The following is a 17,303-nucleotide window of genomic DNA, read 5'->3' as shown; positions in this document are numbered from 1 at the left end:
GCGGAAAAATTGCCTTTCTTTCTACCCAAGCGAAACCGCGCAACGTTGCTAGGGTCACGCTTCGCACGGCCGCGGTGTACGACTTCAGTGTCCGTGCTCTCGACAGGACAAGCTATTTTCTCGCCATTTTTTTGTTCAGAGTGCTGCAGCAGTCCTCCCCTTGCGTTTGAGGAACACCCTTTATTTTGACGTTGTTGAGTCGGGAGTACTGTTCTAGCTCTGCTACAGGTTTATTTAGTAGTTAGTTTGATCTCGCAAGTTCCTCGTTCTCATTCGCGAGACCCTCCGGCTGAGTTTTCATTGAAGTTTTCCGTTGAACATTGAAAGGCTATTGCGTAAATCCTCAACCTTTTTGCGCAGAATATTTACCTCTTTCGCTAGCACCGCGTTTGTAACCATTGCTAGAACATAAAAGCAATGATCAGCGCACCAGTGGGAGCGGCACGTAGAAATAAAAGAGCAGTGCGACGAAAACCAACCTGCGTGGTGAAAAGGAGTTGCTGAGCTGCTGGATGCAGAAGTCGTTCGGAGAATTAGAGTTCTAGCGTGAAATAAATGGCTAGCGGGATCTCTTTACATTCATTCAATTCAATGCACCTGCGTTTATACCTTTGCCCAATTAATTTGCCTTTTTCCCATTTTCGCACAGGGCCGGGGCTCCTAGCGGCATCTCTTGCTGACAGCACGTGGGCTAAGGCACACCAGAAATACTTTTTCTATATTGCGCAAGAATACATGAGAACAGGCTTCAGCCCTCTAGCCGCCGCCGCTGATTTATTTTGATTTGATTTATTGATTTATTGATTGATTGATTGATTGATTGTAGCGTTTAACACGCCGGCGAAAAGCTGGCGATTAGTCGTGCCGTAGTGGTGGGCTCCGGGTTAATTTTGACTACCTAGGAATCTTTGACGTGCGCCGAAATCTCGTACACGCGGGCGTTTTTGTTTTTCACCTAAATCTAGAGAGCGGCTGCCGTGGTCGAAAATTGCACCCGCGTCCTCGTGCTCAGCAGACATACGCCTTAGCCACTGAGCCAAAAAGGTGGGTACCCGCCTCTCCTTCAGGCTTTCCTAGCTATTTTTCGTGGAGCATTCTTTGCTCCATGCTCTCTCCGGTTTTATCAACTGGATTTGAAGCGTTCTTGGATGTTTGTGGCTTGCGCGAACGCAACTACAGATATTTGAGCATAAATCTGATGAAGTAGCAAAGGAACTTTTCAAAAGTAATAAATGATGCAAGGACCGCATTACTGATCTTTTTTTTACTTTTTATTCAACGGCGCGTAAAAGTCTCTGCAGGTATTAGAGATTCTTTTTTTCTCTTTTGGCGAAAATTGCAACCAAAAATTCTTGCGAAAAGGGAAAATTCTCCGCATGGAACACCACTGCTCGTTCGTTGTGTAATTGCTTAAATTACAAGCAAGTAGACGTTGTTATTACACTTTATTTTTGTTCTGTCTTCTATCAGCTAAAGGTCTAACACTAAGAACAAGACCGGTGGTACTGTGTACTAACATGCAACATGCAGAATAAGATGACTATACATGCAGACCTGAAATACACTAATAATGACAGAGTATTGTGAAGCTGGACTTACACGAAAACATCGGATTGCATGTAATTGTACGTGGCAATAGATCTTGGGCGACTTTGAAAAAGCCTTTATTGGCCGTACTTCGTATAGCCCTAACTGAATACTGTTTCAAACGGCAGTGTTTCTGTAACTGGCAAGAATGCACGGCTACGTGGTTTATGACGTAGGGCTGAGCAGCGTTATCAAAAAGCTAGAAGATGAGCACGTGGCACAGAGAACGTCAGTGTAAATACGCAAGGACGTGCAGTCTTTAGGAAGAGGCAGGTGTACAGAACTATGTCAAACGACTTCAATGAATCAAGAACAAGTTATGTCCGACGACTTGACTTAGAAAGGTGTGGGATACCGCACGCGCTCTTCGATCACCTCTGTCAGCAGAATGCCTTTTCAAAGAGTAGCTTTATACAGAGAATTGTCGACAGAAGCTGTTGCAGGCGAGTTCGGTGCATCGAATACAAGTCCATCAAAAGCAATGTTCAGGAAAGAGTTCATTGCCTTTCACATTGGCGCTTGGTCATCATTGCAGAAGTACAGAGCAAGTGCTATGCAGAGCTTGACGTCGGGTTCTTGCTGACTAAGCCTAAAGAAGCATTACGAGTGGGTCGCCTCAGTGCTGCCGCTGGACCAGACAATGTCACCCGCACTCTTTGGAATCTTGATACCCGCGTGACAATCCACCTGCTACATTTATTAAATGAATCGAGAAATGTTGAGAAGATCCTCGAATCCCCGGAGTTGCCGAATACTGTGCCTCTCCTCAAGCAAGAAAAATCACCGTGTGTGACCGGCTCATTTCGTCCTCTCAGGTTGAGTAGTGGCATAGCCAAGCTATACGAACGGCTAACTTTGTATAGGTGAAGTGGAGTTTTAGAAACGTGTGCAGCTTTGCCATAATGTCAGCCAAGATTCAGGCCCCAGCGGTGAAGTATAGACAGTACCCTAGACCTGGTGATGTGTACTGAAGAAAAATCGATCTCGAGGACAAAAGAATAGCTGCTTTCTTGGGTACTATTCGAGCAGCCGACAGAGCAAGTGAGTTTCACAGTTTTGAAGGCTCTGTAGAATTGAAAACTTGCCGCAAAATTTTTCGATGAATTGAGAACTTCTTGCAAAACACAATAGTCCACATGTGCACCAGCCAGGGAGATGGCTAACATCATGCAGTGAAAAAGGGTTCGTCGCGAACGATATTGTAATGGCGAAGTTACCAGCCTTCCTTCCCCGCAACTGCAGGTCACCATCTACGCTGGTGACATTTGCTTGTAGCGCAGGGAAGATAGGTACTTGTCGATTCAAACTAACCTGCAAGCCGGCATTGAGATCATTGAAGCGTTTCCACGCGTGCGATGCGCAAAGAGATAAACGTCTTTCCAGCCAACCTTTGACGCGAGTGAAGCCGCGTGAATTACAGCTCACCATGCCTGTCAGGAGTTCTTTCGTGAAAAAGGTGACATGTTCGTTTGTGTACACAAAGGCTCAGGACGCATTTGGTGCCAACATGTGTGCCATGCGTGCCATGTGTGCCGTGTGCGCCCCGCTTTTTGAAGGGTTGGACATTAGTAGCCAGATGAGACAGCCTCTGCTAAGGCGCGCCTAGGCCGAACATGCGGAAATTTGTTCCTTGCGGAAGCAATAGAGCTGTCTGCTAATGCATTTTGAGTGCATGAGGAGCGCCGTCCTTATCTGTGCCTGACTACGCAGCCTGAGTCGCACCCTTTGGTTCACCGCCTTCAAGAGCGTTCAGGGTCGAAGGTTCATAATGCCATCTTTGGGTATATTATGTTCTACCCTTCTACCCCTTGTGCCTGAATGGCAACACAAGACCGGGCTGCCTCCATCAACTGCCCTCTACATTGGCATGACTGCCGAAATACCAAGGATGCAAAAAAAACTCATCCCTATATACACTTGCAGCAATGTAGAGGACGCTCACTTACACGCAGAAAATTCATAGTTATCACGTGTATATACATCACCTCGTCGTAATGGGCTTTCACCATACCAAGCCTACAAATTGATAAAGCGAATAAGATTTAATACTCCACATCGTATAGAGCCGCAGAACGTTATGCTGTATACTACGACTTCACCAAATAACTGTAGAGTATTCGCCGATTCAAAAGCGGCTCGTCCAGCACTACATAAGTTGCACCCTCCACTAAGAACAACCTTGGTAAGGGGCATCTCTCATGTTATGGCAACTGAAATAGGAAGAAGTAAGAATAGGGCACAATAGAACACGTGAACATTTCCCAGCTGATCAACTTGCAGCGACCACTCATTCGAATTTCCCATGTGAGACCGTGCCTGTTACGAGAGGTTACGTGAAAAGTTATTTGAAACAGCTGGGGTGACACATTACTTAGGAACAAGTTTGACAGATTAATATCGTCCATCGCTTTTGTACCATATGGACCCGACCCTTCCATACCCATGTGCGTCCCATCTGGGTTGTTCGATCGACACGTTACTACATCGCCTTCGTCTTGACGTGGGCTACCCCAAGAAATATGGTACCGTATTTGATTTTCTCATAAAAGCTGCTGAACTTGTGGACAACGAACTGAACACGTGCGTAATTTTGTGCTTTTTGCATGCCAGCTTTATGCGAGTGAACGTAAAAATTAACTGACAAGCTTATTCTGCTATCTCGGACACCTATATCTCTTAGATACTGTTGGCTCCGGTGTACCTCTACGTACCCTGAACAAATCCTTTCCTGCACAAAGGGAGTTCTTCCAAGCGGCGACGTGCAAGCTCTCCTAAATGCGTGCAGGCTTCTTTGGATGAGTGTGGACAATCAGTGGTGTCGTGAGCTGTACGGCATTTAGCTGCACGGATCTACGTTGCATCATGGCCATTTTTTACTGCTTGCATATATTCATCTTACACGGCATGAAAAAGTACAAAACAAAGTCAAGAATTGACAATACAAACGCTGTCTCTCGAATGATTTTTATTGGAAACATGCGCACGCCACACCGAGTCGGGCAATGCTACGCATGTGTAGTACCAAACACAATTGCCAAATTGACAACAAAAATGTGGTTTATCCCTATTTCATAGGAATCGGTAAAACACGACAGCAAAATGTGCTTTCACAAGAGCATTTCAATGTTTATTGTTCATCGATATGAACTTGCCCATCGCTATCACTTCACCATTGTGTTAACGGCAAGTTGAAAACCTGACCTAAGACGGCAAAGTTACCAACGGTGTTTCGCAAGCGTGTTATCTGCAGAAACCGTATACTGGGTGATGTGAGGCGCTCGGGAACACAGTAAAGAGCGGGAGGTGGTTTGGGTACTGTGGATAATTGAAGCCGTTGCAAGCTTACATCATGGGTACCTTTTCACTGCAGAGGGATCCTCGACAGTTTACGCGTAAGAGAAATGTGTCGAACGTCAGACGGCAGGGATACATCCATGGGAGACCCTTCACTGCACGCGCCGGAGCATTTAGTAAATCGACTGAAACTACAGGCGCCCACAGACCATGCAAAAGAAATCGAACTGGTTGTCCCCGAATAATTTGGTGAACTGATGGTCCACCGCAGCAAAAGGAGCAGCGACAGTGTGCTTGGCGAGTGACGTCCTGCTGTCGGGTTGCTTCGGCAAAGGTGCTACCACTTCGGTCCCGCTGCGTGGCTTGTACGGCAGACGGTTGCGCTGCGACGAGCTCGGAGGCAGGCTTCGTAGCTCGACCATGAACGCGGTAAAGCGCTGGTGTGTCTCTCTTTGCACCAAAGCAGCCATGTGCGCGGCATTCGCCCATAAGTTCGTTGCCTTTCTGCTGCGCTTAATGCAACAGTTTTCGTAAGTCAGGCCATCACAATCCAAGCAGTAGGCGGCGAGGAAACACCGCAGCTTACACTGTCCTGTCCAGGCGCCAACTGTCTGCGCTCGTTAGCGTCATAATGCAGTACCTCGCTTCACCTCTCCTAACTGGCTGCACCACCTAAATGGAGAAGGTGATCGAGAATGATGTAAGGCGCGTCGGTACAGCTGTGTACGCTTCAGTTTATAGCGCGGTTGGCAGAGCGCTTCGCACCTCTCATTGCACCAATAAAGATATCGTGGGTTTGATTCCGAGCGCAGCCACGTCGATTTAAGGTGATAGCAGAGCTGGCAGAGCCCTTGGCAACACCCTTTGCAGCGGGGAGATCGTGGGTTCGATTCCGCGCACACCCGCGTCGAAAGAACCTTTCCTGCCGTTTGTACGTGTTCGTTTTACCGATTGGTGTTCTGTGACAGATATTACGTCAGCGATGTCTTGGTGTATTAGGGATAAAACACTTGCGTGTTTAAAATGCAATACTACTTTTGGGTGGTATGTAGGCAATGTCTCCACTTTCCTAGGTTTGATAGCCAAATAATATAACACCCCGCCTTGTCAAAATGCGAACGTAAAGGTTGATATTTCATTGACTTGCGTAAACAATTTACGCATACAAGGCCTCTTTGGTGTTGGGCTACGAGTTTCCCCAACTGAAGAATGTAAGAAACACAATTACAATTTCCGCAAACAGGGACTAAAATATCCCGCAACAAACAAAATGAAGGAAGCTGACACTAACGTGTCACACTCAAAGGTAGCGAAGCTGTGCGCAAACTTCGCGACCATCACGGTGGTTTAGGTCCACGATTGCAGCCGAGTTGCCTCTTCATTTTTATCGAGTGTAGTTGAGTAGTCTTCATCTCTAATTAACACTTCAACTAACTCTCCTCGCTCCCTGGTCCCTTTTTCTTAAACGGATTAGTTTTTCTGCACCCATGTACCCACGTCCCTTGGAAACATTCTCTACAGCCACGTGGTTTGTGTTGGCTCTGTGTAATTGTATGCGTTCTCGATTGCTAGTGCGGCGAGCCTCGAAGTGATCCGCCACCTCATCGGGCGTGCGGACCACCCGTGGGTGACCCATCCCGGCGATTGAGCTTGCGCAAGGACTGTTATACGAATTCCTAGCGCATGCGAATGGCGAACGCACGCACCTATATCTTGTGCGGAGGCGTGCTTGTGAGTGGTGTGAGCAGTGTTAGTGCGTAAGCGAAAGCGCTTCCACGATTCCGGTGAACGCTGGAGCTTTTTTTTGGCTTGTCTTGGCCAATGTCCATAAGTAGATATGTTTGGCTTGACAAACCTGCGCCGGCGCGCTCGCTGGAGGTCCGCTCATGGCACACACACAAGCGCAGTCGGAATTTTTGTGTTTTTTTAACGGCCGGGAGGTTGGCTTGAGGCATCAGCTCACGTGCACGCGTTCATGTGGGCTCAGTAATTCACCGGTGTTTTTGACTGCAGACCCAAAACTTCCCCGATTTACCTGCCGCGGCGGCTGAGGGGTTACGACGTTGCACTGCTGAGCACAAGGACGCGGGTTCGATTCCCAGCCGCGGCGGCCGCCTCTCTGATGGAGGCGGAAAGCAAAAATGCCCTTGTGTGCGAGATTTGGGCGCACCTAAAGATCCCTAAGCGGTCAAAATTTATTCGGAGCGCTATACTACGGCGCGCCTCATCGACTGCGTTGTGTCGGCGCGTTAAACTCTACAATCAATAAATCAATCAGTCAATCAATCACTCAATCAATCAATCAATCAAAACTCGAATGATTTGCGAAACAGCACTGCTGTTGAAAGACAACTCAGTACTAATGGGCTATGTTTCTTCCAAGGAAGTTTTCAAGTGAAGTGTAATTGGAACCACATTTCACGACAAAGTACGGCATTGAATACCTTCACGTTATGCGACATTTAAGCGATAATCCTTGCGTGCTGGATACTGGTCATTGCCATCGGGTCACTGCTCCCATTAGTACTGAGATTGTGTGCAACAGGGACAAAAACAAAAAAAAGCTTCAAGCGTATTCAAACAGGAACGACCACTTTTTATTAGGGTTTAATGACATGTGAGTGATGTACTAAAATTTATTGGCGCAGTTGTTTCATTTGTGTTTTGTTTCGAAAAGCCGTTCATCTATAGATATCAAATTCCGTCGAAAAATAAATAGAACATCACTCCTGCTGTCCGCTCAACCTCAATAATAAAATAATAATCTTCGCATCTCGCATAAGTACAAGTACACCTGTTGCGGCGGTCATTTCGCGCGCAGATTCGGGGCAAGCATGAGGTCTCTCAGAGTCGTATTCCTGCTAGGCCTGTCCACTTTTACTTCAACTCCCTACACAGGCTGGGCACGTTCGGAGCATCATCAAGCAGTCACAGATCCGTTTGAGGTAAGTAGGCTCAAAATATCTTCTTAGCTGTGATCCTCAAAAATTATTAGGTTCTTCATTGACGAGATACGAAGACACAAGTCTGCTTGGTTGCTGATAGCACAGGATGCTCTTTGGCCCCGCGCTTGTTTTCCCATTATGATCAATTCTATCGAACCTCACTTTAACCTCGTCTCGTCAATGTTACTTTCGGAGCAGCTGAGCATGGGCGCTCATTCTGCATTTTGTCACGCAGCAACATTTACGGTTGTTATCAGTGAAGCCAACCGGGTTTTTCAGCGCATAGGGTAAAGATAACTATGTTTAAGCTTCCTTCCCGGCCCATCCCGACAAAGTAGCGGAGTGCGAAGATGTGATTAAGCTCATGTATGTTCTCTAATACACGTATAGGCTCTGTTTTTGCAATATTTTGCTTGTCTTATGCCCTGTTTACCAACTTTGATCACTTAGAATTCCACACGCTACAGCAGGGAATCCACAGACATTCTTATGGTGGAGAAACTGGTTCAGACAGCAGAGAACTAACCTTTTAGCTTTAAGACCATGTCAACGGGTGTACTAAGCAATAAAAGACAGCGTTTCCGGGAAAGACACTTTTCGCTGGTTTTTGGTCTAGCCCTTCTAAACAGGCATAAGCTTCACAGGAGCACCGCTAAGCTACTGTTCACGCAATGGGGCGACATGCGGCATCGTGTCCCAATGTAAAAGACAAGAAAGTGCTGCCGAGTTCATCAGGAGTTTCGCGAAAGAGGCCGAATCGGGCACGCAACCTATCATGCGATATGACTTAAATAAAGCTTGGTGTTGGGCTAGTTGGTACCTAGATATCGTGGAATATAGAGCGCTGAACTTTACACAACGACCACAGCATAAAAAAAAGGACACACGAAACAGACGATGCGCTTGGTCTCGTTCGTGTGTACGTTTTTCTTTCATGCTGTTGTCGTCGTGTAACGCTCAGCGCTCTATGTTCTATTACGTGATATGAGTCCCTCCTTCGCTCCTATTCAGTGCTCCGGTGCGCGCCGTTCTCGTTAGGGTTCCTCAATTCAACATCAGCTTGCACTTCAATGCGCGGTGCTACAATTTTGAAGGCGTCTCCTTAGAGAGCTCCGTCGCCTCCGTCATGTAGTGATAGCGTCTGTACCAGCGGCGAACAGAGGCGCTGCCTTGAAGTTAACGAGAAAATGCGAGAAATAAACTCTCTTACTGCATGGCGAGATATGAACTGCGGCAGTACAGGAACACACCCTGGCGTGCGAGCTTACCGCATGAATAGAGCGCAGCAGCACTTCTTATGACAGCCCTAAACGGTCTAGCATCGTCCACTGAAAGCCATCAATATATACCCCTAAGCGCCAACGGTTTTCGCCGCTCTCCCAGTGCTGTGCACACACCTCGAAAACAGAACCGACACACAAGAACCCTCTTTTCGGGTCTCATGGTAGTGGCTGTAGCGGTGAAAGTTCCCTCTGAGAGAGGGGGGAGACGAGATCTCGGCGAGCGGAGACTCCTCGGAGATTGAAGTCTCTACACATAGAACAGTTTGTTTTTATTTTGCAACAGGCGTGAGCTTCAGTCAGTGCCAGCTAGGCCAGCGCGGCGGGCACATGCCGCAACATGTTCGAGCGGGGCAGACGCTCCTGCAGCTCAGGAGAACTTCACCGCACTACACCAAACTTACATTACGCGAGCACAGGGTAGCGGCGAACTGAGTCGTTACAACGGCTGTGTGCTCATGAAATAACGCAGCGTCAAAGTGATACAGCAACGACCATTCGTAGATAGTATTGATGTTGCCAACATTTATGGCCTTTACTGGGCTCACATCCCTGAATTTAGGCATCTTGCTTTAGCTGATAGATATTTTATTGGGGCTCCCACTCTACGAATAACACGTTTTGAGACATCGCCCATCACCCCGCTAGTGGTCGTCCCATTGTGGCATTTTCCTCTGTGCTGGCCGTTCTGTAAAGCGCACGTACAATTTCCAGAGCAGAGACTCAGGGAATGCCGTACGGGATGCATCGTCATCGCAATAAGACGGCGGTGTTGGATTTCCTTTCAATATATATCGTCGACATAGAATTTGGTTTCGCAGTAATCCGTCTCCAATACGCTATGTCAACAGCCGAATCAGATACCACTGGAAACCTAAAGCTTTCCGTGGAAAGACACGGGCACCACCTAGTAATGTGGCTTTCCGCCCGCGCCTCCTATTCGTCTCTGTAGAATTCATTGATATCTCTGAGTCACCCAACATGCGACGCCAGCGGAGTAACTCCATCTACTCATCGAAGTGGGACAGCATAAAGACATGTGCGCTCGAGAATAGAGCTGGTGGAATGTTGTTCTCGTAATTCCTACATCTCTACCTAGGCCTCGCGTTTACACATGAGAACAATGAAAACTACCGTTCCTAAATGCTTTTCACAAAAACTGTCCCATATGCATAATACCAGCTGTGAAAGACCATCTAGGAAGTTGATGAAAATTTGTTTCAGTTTGGCGAAGATTTGATAGTGTAACGGTGAAATTAAAGTGCCCATATTAGGTTGGCGAGCACGCCTGCAGAGGACTGGGGTCTAAGACCTATTTACTCACCGCTTAGAAGCTGCGGCCTCTTCTACGAGAACTAGGGAATTAGTCTTTATTGATACCTTTTATAGCTTATAAACTGTTTTTTTATAATGAAACTGATTCTCAAAAAAACACACACGTAAAATGACGTCAAGCGCGTTCTTCATGTGCTTACGCTCACCCCAAAGGAGTTAGTATGAATCGTGTTTGCGGCTTCCTCGTACACTGTAGACACTATAATCTAGGTAGAACTGGTCAGTGTTTGTCTAGAGAACTAGTTAAGTTCAATAGGCGGCTGACCCTGGCTGACCTTGTAACACAGATTTGTAATTGGCTTTTATGCTTTCTCGGCCTTTAAGCTTTCTTTCCTTCCTCTGCACGAATTTTATTGACTTTTTGTGTGCGTTCGCGTAGGTCTCGAGGTCAATGCATGCTAGCAATCCTTCGAAATTGGCACTTCGATGCACAAATGTATTGCCACTGTTGACGACAATCACTGTGATATTTAGGAGGACGGTGATAGCAAACCGACACATTCGGATGCTATTTTGTAGCTGCGCGTCATATACAGTGGCAGCTGTGTTCGCAGATTCGCTACACACTATTAAGTACATTTTGCTAAGGTCGGTCATTCTCGTCGTGTTCCAACTAACATCCGTCTCACTGTAACGGCGACATTGGTTACTTTGTTGTCTGGACACAAGCAGTGCTTTGCAAAATTTACAATGACCTAATCTGTCTGCTGTTTCATGAAAGCAAGGTATAATTCTGCTTAAAAATCATTACATCATTTGTTGTAGATATTTAGGACCATGGATTACGCCTACGCTATGTTTGACATGGACAGGGATGGTGACCTTGACTGCTCGGTCGCTACCCGGACGGAACTTAACGAACAGGAGCAGAGCGCCACCTACATTTGGGAACTAACTGGGCCGGATGGCGAAGCGTAAGGCCTGGATAATTTCTCACCATCATATTCCAACTGAATAGCACGGCTGCGCAGGAAGCGTGAAATCAGTAATTAAAACACAACCAGCAGAAGAACAAAGTTTGTTTTGTCAACTTCTGGAAACACGAGTAAACTTCTACTCGTCTCACTACCACAGCTTGAAATTGTTCAGAAAAATCTACCATATCCGTAATATAAGACATCCAAACCGAATGGCAGGAGGATGGAAAGTTGGGCGAGTTGGTGTTGCGACATGGTGACTAAACAGCGCAGAAGACGAAACACAGAGAAGAGCAAAAAAAAAAAAAAAAAAAAAAAAAAAAAACAGCGCTCGTCCTGTTTTTTGCTCTTCTCTGTGTTTCGTCTTCTGCGCTGTTTAGTCACCATGTCGAATGGCAGGGTTGAAATAAAACTATGACTCTCAGGTGTGTCAAATTCTAGTATTAGGGGTGTTGTTTCTCTGAGAATTGGAGCTTCGATAACTTACTTTGTTCTCGTGCCCCTTTTGTTTACATTTCGAATGCGTTGATCTACTAATAAAGAGAAAATATGAATGATGGGCGGAATATCTAAACCCCCCCGACCCCAAATAAAACTAGCTCTTTAATACCACTGTAAACCGAACCTCCAAATCAATCCGCATAAGTGCACGTGCTATTTCGTTGTGCTTTCATACTTCTTTCCAAGTTTGTTATATAGAACCCATGCGTCTAAACAATGTCGCCAGAAAAACCACCTTTAGCAGCGCAACTTCTGTAATTGCTATGAAATTGACGATTTGCGAGACTGACCCAATGAGAAAAAACCGCAGACAACATCTTGCTCGAGCAGCTATCCACCATCACTTTTGGCGATGCCAATTAGTTTGAATTTTGTTTAGCTAGCCTGGCTAAGACTGACAGACATGATAAACAGATAGCTTTTATTTGAAAAAAAAAAAACTAGCTTAATCAACAGTAGCTAACCTGGCTAAGACTGACAGACATGATAGACAGATAGCTTTTATTTGAAAAAAAAAACTAGCTTAATCAACAGTTAAATAGCCTGGAAAAGGCTGTTCAAGCGCTAGCAAGCGTGCTGGGACGCCTGTTGGCTAGAGTATTGCGCCGATTGGGCTTAAAGTTGTATTTGGTGACAACAACAGACCTATAATGTCGCCATTTACTTTTCAGCAATTCGCTACACAGTTTCGTACTCCCATTTGGTTTGAGTTAAATACCATTGATTCTTACGCGAAAAACTGAAATCAACACATAAAAGATAATCTTCATTCTTCCACTCGGCCCTTTTTGAAGCATGCCAAGCACAGATGTTATGGTGACTAGATATAGCGCAGCATTGTTAGCGCTACAAGCGCTATAACCCCCAATAAACTCACCACTACTAAAATTATTCACAGCACAGTTTGTCTAATTTAAGGTTGAAAAAGAGTTTAACCTGCATTGCAAATAGTTCTTGCAGTATAAGATGATAGCATCAGACAGTCTCCAGTTTTTCAAGGTGTAAATACGTAACTTGAAGTCTTACTGATCAGTTACTCAAACATTAAACCAAATATGTGACGACCCCTACCTCTTCTCTCAATATATTTGGGTGCTTTAAGCATACAGCACATTTCCTTGGAAAATTGTTTTCATTTTGTATGTATGACGCATGGGTGTTATGATGTGTATATTTCTGTAAACAGGCCTGCGTGCGTATTCCCTGTGCATTAAGTTTGATTACACTATAAACATGCCTGTGTTCGGTACGCACCATTAAAACTAGGTGTGCGTAAGCGTCTAGACGCGCGTAAACATCTCATTAGTCACCACTAATACAATTCACCTTGCACTCGGAAATTTCGTTGTCAGCTAGTGACGTGAACTAGTGCTGGTCTTTCCAACATCAAAACCCTGTGTTTTGATGAAGCTATAATAAGCATTCTATTCGATTGGAATTGTTTTGGGAGATTGCGATTAAAATGAAAGAATTAGATGGAACCAGTGTTTTATTGGCGTGTCATGTATGCGCTAAAATAAATAATCACGCAGTTGGGACTCACTCTTTTAATCTGTATAGGCTCACCTCCTGTGACATGAGTAATAAGCGATCTTTTGCATCGGGTAGAACATAGCAAACCGTTACATCCACAAGAAAAATAAGAATGTGAAAACCAACCGAGTGCTGACCGCCTTGCTCCTTGACCAAAGAAAGTACACTTGAAATTACAGCAGGTTCTTTAACCAGGGATACTCATTTTTGGAGCTCGTTCGCGTAGTCTGCTGAAATTCAACGACAGTGAAAGTGCATAACCTCGCACATGAAATGTAAGCCCTTTTATAAGCAGTTCAAGCGGCAAATGTTTATGACGGCCTTTACTTTAAAATTCCAGAAGGAGAATTCAGTTTCACTATGTGGCAATACCGGGAAGTGACCAGGCTACGGTTACCATCGGAGAAGGTGAGATGATCATTAAAAAAATAGAAGTAGAAACTTATAAAGTTTAAAGTTAGAGTGTGCGGGAACGAACTTTTCAATACTCATAATTATCAATGGTTAAAAACAAGAGGAAGTACGTTGCGGACTGTCTTTGTCTACATTGTTGTCCGCCTGCTTTATTTGTCAAAAGGATTAAATTCCTAATAAACAGAAGGTATTCGCGGATGAAGTATGATCCTTATCTACAGATGTTTGTAGAATTTTATGAAAAACACAGGATATTTAGCTCGGCAAAAACTCTGTTCTCTAAACATTATAGAAAGTCAGTATTGAGGTAAACGAATGTAACCATCGTAAGCCAACCGCTTATTTACATCAGGTGGTCTTTGAGCCTCGATTTCTTTACAGCAGAAAACTGTGCGACGATTCTCTGCCACCAGGCTGCCTTGCAAAAAACAGAAACCCCAGTCTCGTCATCCTTGCTTAGTTTTTATATAGTGGCTCGGACCAAGCGCTCATTTGCTTGCATTCTCCATGCGAACTGAAATATTAGGATAGAAAGTACTTCACCCGTACATATTCCCATAGCTCTTGATTGAGGCATTTTGTACTTTGGTAGTACGTTTTGTGATGTCAATGGCTCATTCACATGTCTGCTGAAGCAGTAGGCACAGCTTTTGTCAAATTTGTTAGGATGCATGGTGAAAGTACTTAGGCCAATGAAATTTCAAAGTACAAGTTTACCTCTCAAGCGGCGCTGGAAGGTTTCATACTAGAAAGCTAAAGAAAATACCCTTTTTTCTCACTGCGCATAAAATATTTTTCTCACAGTTAATTATACAGCTTCCGCTTTCAGTATTTACGGCCCAAAAACCTTTCGCGAACACTCGGACATTTTGACTATGACTACCCGTGCGTCCAAAACGTTGAAGCTGTTTCGACTGGGTGAAACATAACTAGAGCTTGTTTGCACGCCTCGAAGTGTTGAGTATGCCAAGAAGAGTGTTCAATAATTACGCGGAGATATACCATAATGCGAACGGTAGGGCATAGAAAATGCGTGAAAATGGGAAGCATTCGGTTGACAATAGGTAACCCACAGCGCAGTAGAATAGACGTTAAAAGTGATGTGTACTGTCGGTGATTTCTTGCAGGGGACGCACCGCCAATAACATCTAAGTTCCTCTACGCAGACAGTAGTTGTGTCATTGAGGCCCTTCCTTTATTTCGTCGACCAGGTAAGACAAAGCAAACACCGACCGCCTCTTATATGTTTACGTGAATAAGCGCTACGTTCTCGTACAGTTGCTCGATCACATTGTGGGCGTTGTTCGAAGACTTCCATAATACGATTACACCTAGCGAACAAATATCAGCAAAACATACGCGAGACTTGATTAGGATTACGGTATAATTATTAAGATTTCGTTTCGATACTCGTGAAAGCTGCTTGATCTAGTTTCAGTTCTCATGGGGACGTGAAGACGTGTATTTGCTTCAGTGAGAAAATGTTTTTCGTGAATTTCTTGGAATGAATGCGTTTTAGCGGCCGTGAGTTAAGCCGCGATTTGGCGACGAGACTGCCTTCAGTTTTTATATTTTTTTGCGATTATGCCGTAATATGGGGATCTATACCTCTCATACAATACTTATAACACCTTACTGTTTTTCACTTGTAGAGTGCTTCATGGGGGTGCCAGAGGAAGTGAAGACCAACGTATCCGAAAGCTGCATCAATCAGTTCGAAAAAAACTGTCACACTATAGTTCGTGGATTCGACGAAACCTCATGTAGCAAATGGGTCAACGGCAAGGAGGACACTCTATCTCACTGACGCAGCTCAGCTGTACCATGCAAAGGGCACCTGAGGCCCACGCCTGAGGATCCACTGAGACAAAAATAAATTGATCCTGCAGTGCAATTTTCTATAGCTATAGGCAGTCGGCTTCCATTATTTGTGCCTCGTTTGCATATTTATGTCGCTTGCCTTGTTGAGGTGACTGACCCGCTGATTGTGCCGGCTAAGTTTTCTTGCGTGCTTTATATACAAACTTCGAGTGGAGCATGCAGGCCCCTTGACCTTTTTTCTGGGCCAAACGTAAACGCTGTGTGAGTGATAGCCCTCCTGCCTAGCATTTCGGATATTTATTACAAATTTTCACCTGTATTTCGTCCTGCCTCGCTTGTAACGCGTCTACTGACGGACCGACCGGACCTGACACACGGCACTCGCATCCTATTGGAAGCTTTATTTGTTACGTTATAAAGTTTGCTGCTACTTCTAATGCAAGTTTTTATTGTGTAACAGACCATATCACTTCCTTCCCTCGATCCGCTGCTTGTGATAGTTCCCGGAACATCATGGCATTCCGAGGCACACTGAAAAACAAAAAAATGAAATACTTCGGAACACCTTTGTATGCGCAAGAACACTCTGCATTTAATTCAGTCACGGACTATTATAGCCATCATAACAGAGGACTGAAAACCTTGCGTGACCAGACAAATAATTCTATATTTAATGCTTTTCTTGTGAAAACTGCATAGAAAGGGGCGGGGGGTGGGGTAGCTTCGAGAGCGGGGCGGAAACACGCAGGAATAATTTCTCAGCTGCAAAATCTGATACGGGGGATCAATATATGTCTAACAGTCGCATATCTGACAGAGGCGTTCCACAATGCCTGTAGCACATCACCGTTCCACTTTTTTCGACTTAGCGAAAATAATTGTTGAGACAAACGTCGTACGTATGTCGTCAAGCGATTGTCCTCACTGCCAGTGTTTGAAAGATATCAGATAGAGGAAAAGAAAGAACTTTACTAAATCTAGCCAGTTCTCCGCTGGAATAGACAGCCCTGCTTCTGTTTTGGCCAACTTCATTCGCTTAACATGTGGAATGATGAAAACGCGAAGAAAGGGAAGGCTCAACAGCATATTGTTTGCCCATAAGAGGGGTCGAAATTTGTCTAGCTAACCCGAAAAGCTGATATCTACCACAAAAAAGAATACTGAAATAGCCTGATGGCTTTGCAACTCAATCTCCTGGGGTTTGAAATCAGAAACAGGTTTCGTGGAGATAAAAAGACAAAAAGCAACTGCAGTAGTAAACCGTAACAGAAATCTACATGAACGTGATCGAGGTGATAGAAAGCGGTTTTATGACCTCCCAACGTAATCTCGTTCCACATAAGATCCTCTTAGTAACTGGAACTTTTTTGCAAAAAAGTTCCAGTTTTACATTTGGCAGCGTGTTCCACATACCGTGAAAAATAAACTGGAATACTGCACCACACATTTTTGCGACTAAATATGTGTATCGGCGTTCTAACTAAAAGTATATGAATCACTGTTTCAAATAAAAGGGTAGTTTAAGTTACCGGAACACTGCTCCACGTAAAATGATTATGGATTTATCCGGTGCGCCGTTCAAGGTACCTTCAGGCCAGCTGTTTATATAAAACGGTGTTTCCACAGACGTTGGGAAGTTGTCTATGGGACTCCACTTTTGTGATATTTCTGCTTTC

General features: G+C 44.9%; 1 protein-coding gene across 1 annotated transcript; it reads left to right on the top strand.

Moving 5' to 3' along the window:
- Window positions 1–7,698: 7,698 nt before the first annotated feature.
- Window positions 7,699–15,708, top strand: LOC144167338 (uncharacterized). The gene is made up of 5 exons (XM_077696631.1): window positions 7,699–7,826; window positions 11,207–11,355; window positions 13,733–13,800; window positions 14,934–15,017; window positions 15,459–15,708. Exons 1-5 carry the CDS (start codon window positions 7,716–7,718, stop codon window positions 15,611–15,613), a joined length of 567 nt encoding a protein of 188 aa, XP_077552757.1. The 5' UTR covers window positions 7,699–7,715; the 3' UTR covers window positions 15,614–15,708.
- The last annotated feature ends 1,595 nt before the right edge of the window (window positions 15,709–17,303 follow it).

This window comes from Haemaphysalis longicornis, unplaced genomic scaffold (genome assembly GCF_048455015.1).
Source record: "Haemaphysalis longicornis isolate Haplotype H1 unplaced genomic scaffold, Haemaphysalis longicornis Haplotype H1 scaffold_2, whole genome shotgun sequence".
In the NCBI taxonomy this organism is placed as follows: domain Eukaryota; kingdom Metazoa; phylum Arthropoda; class Arachnida; order Ixodida; family Ixodidae; genus Haemaphysalis; species Haemaphysalis longicornis.
The sequence above is the reverse complement of the archived record's forward strand: the minus strand, read 5'-3'. Positions and strand labels throughout refer to the sequence as shown.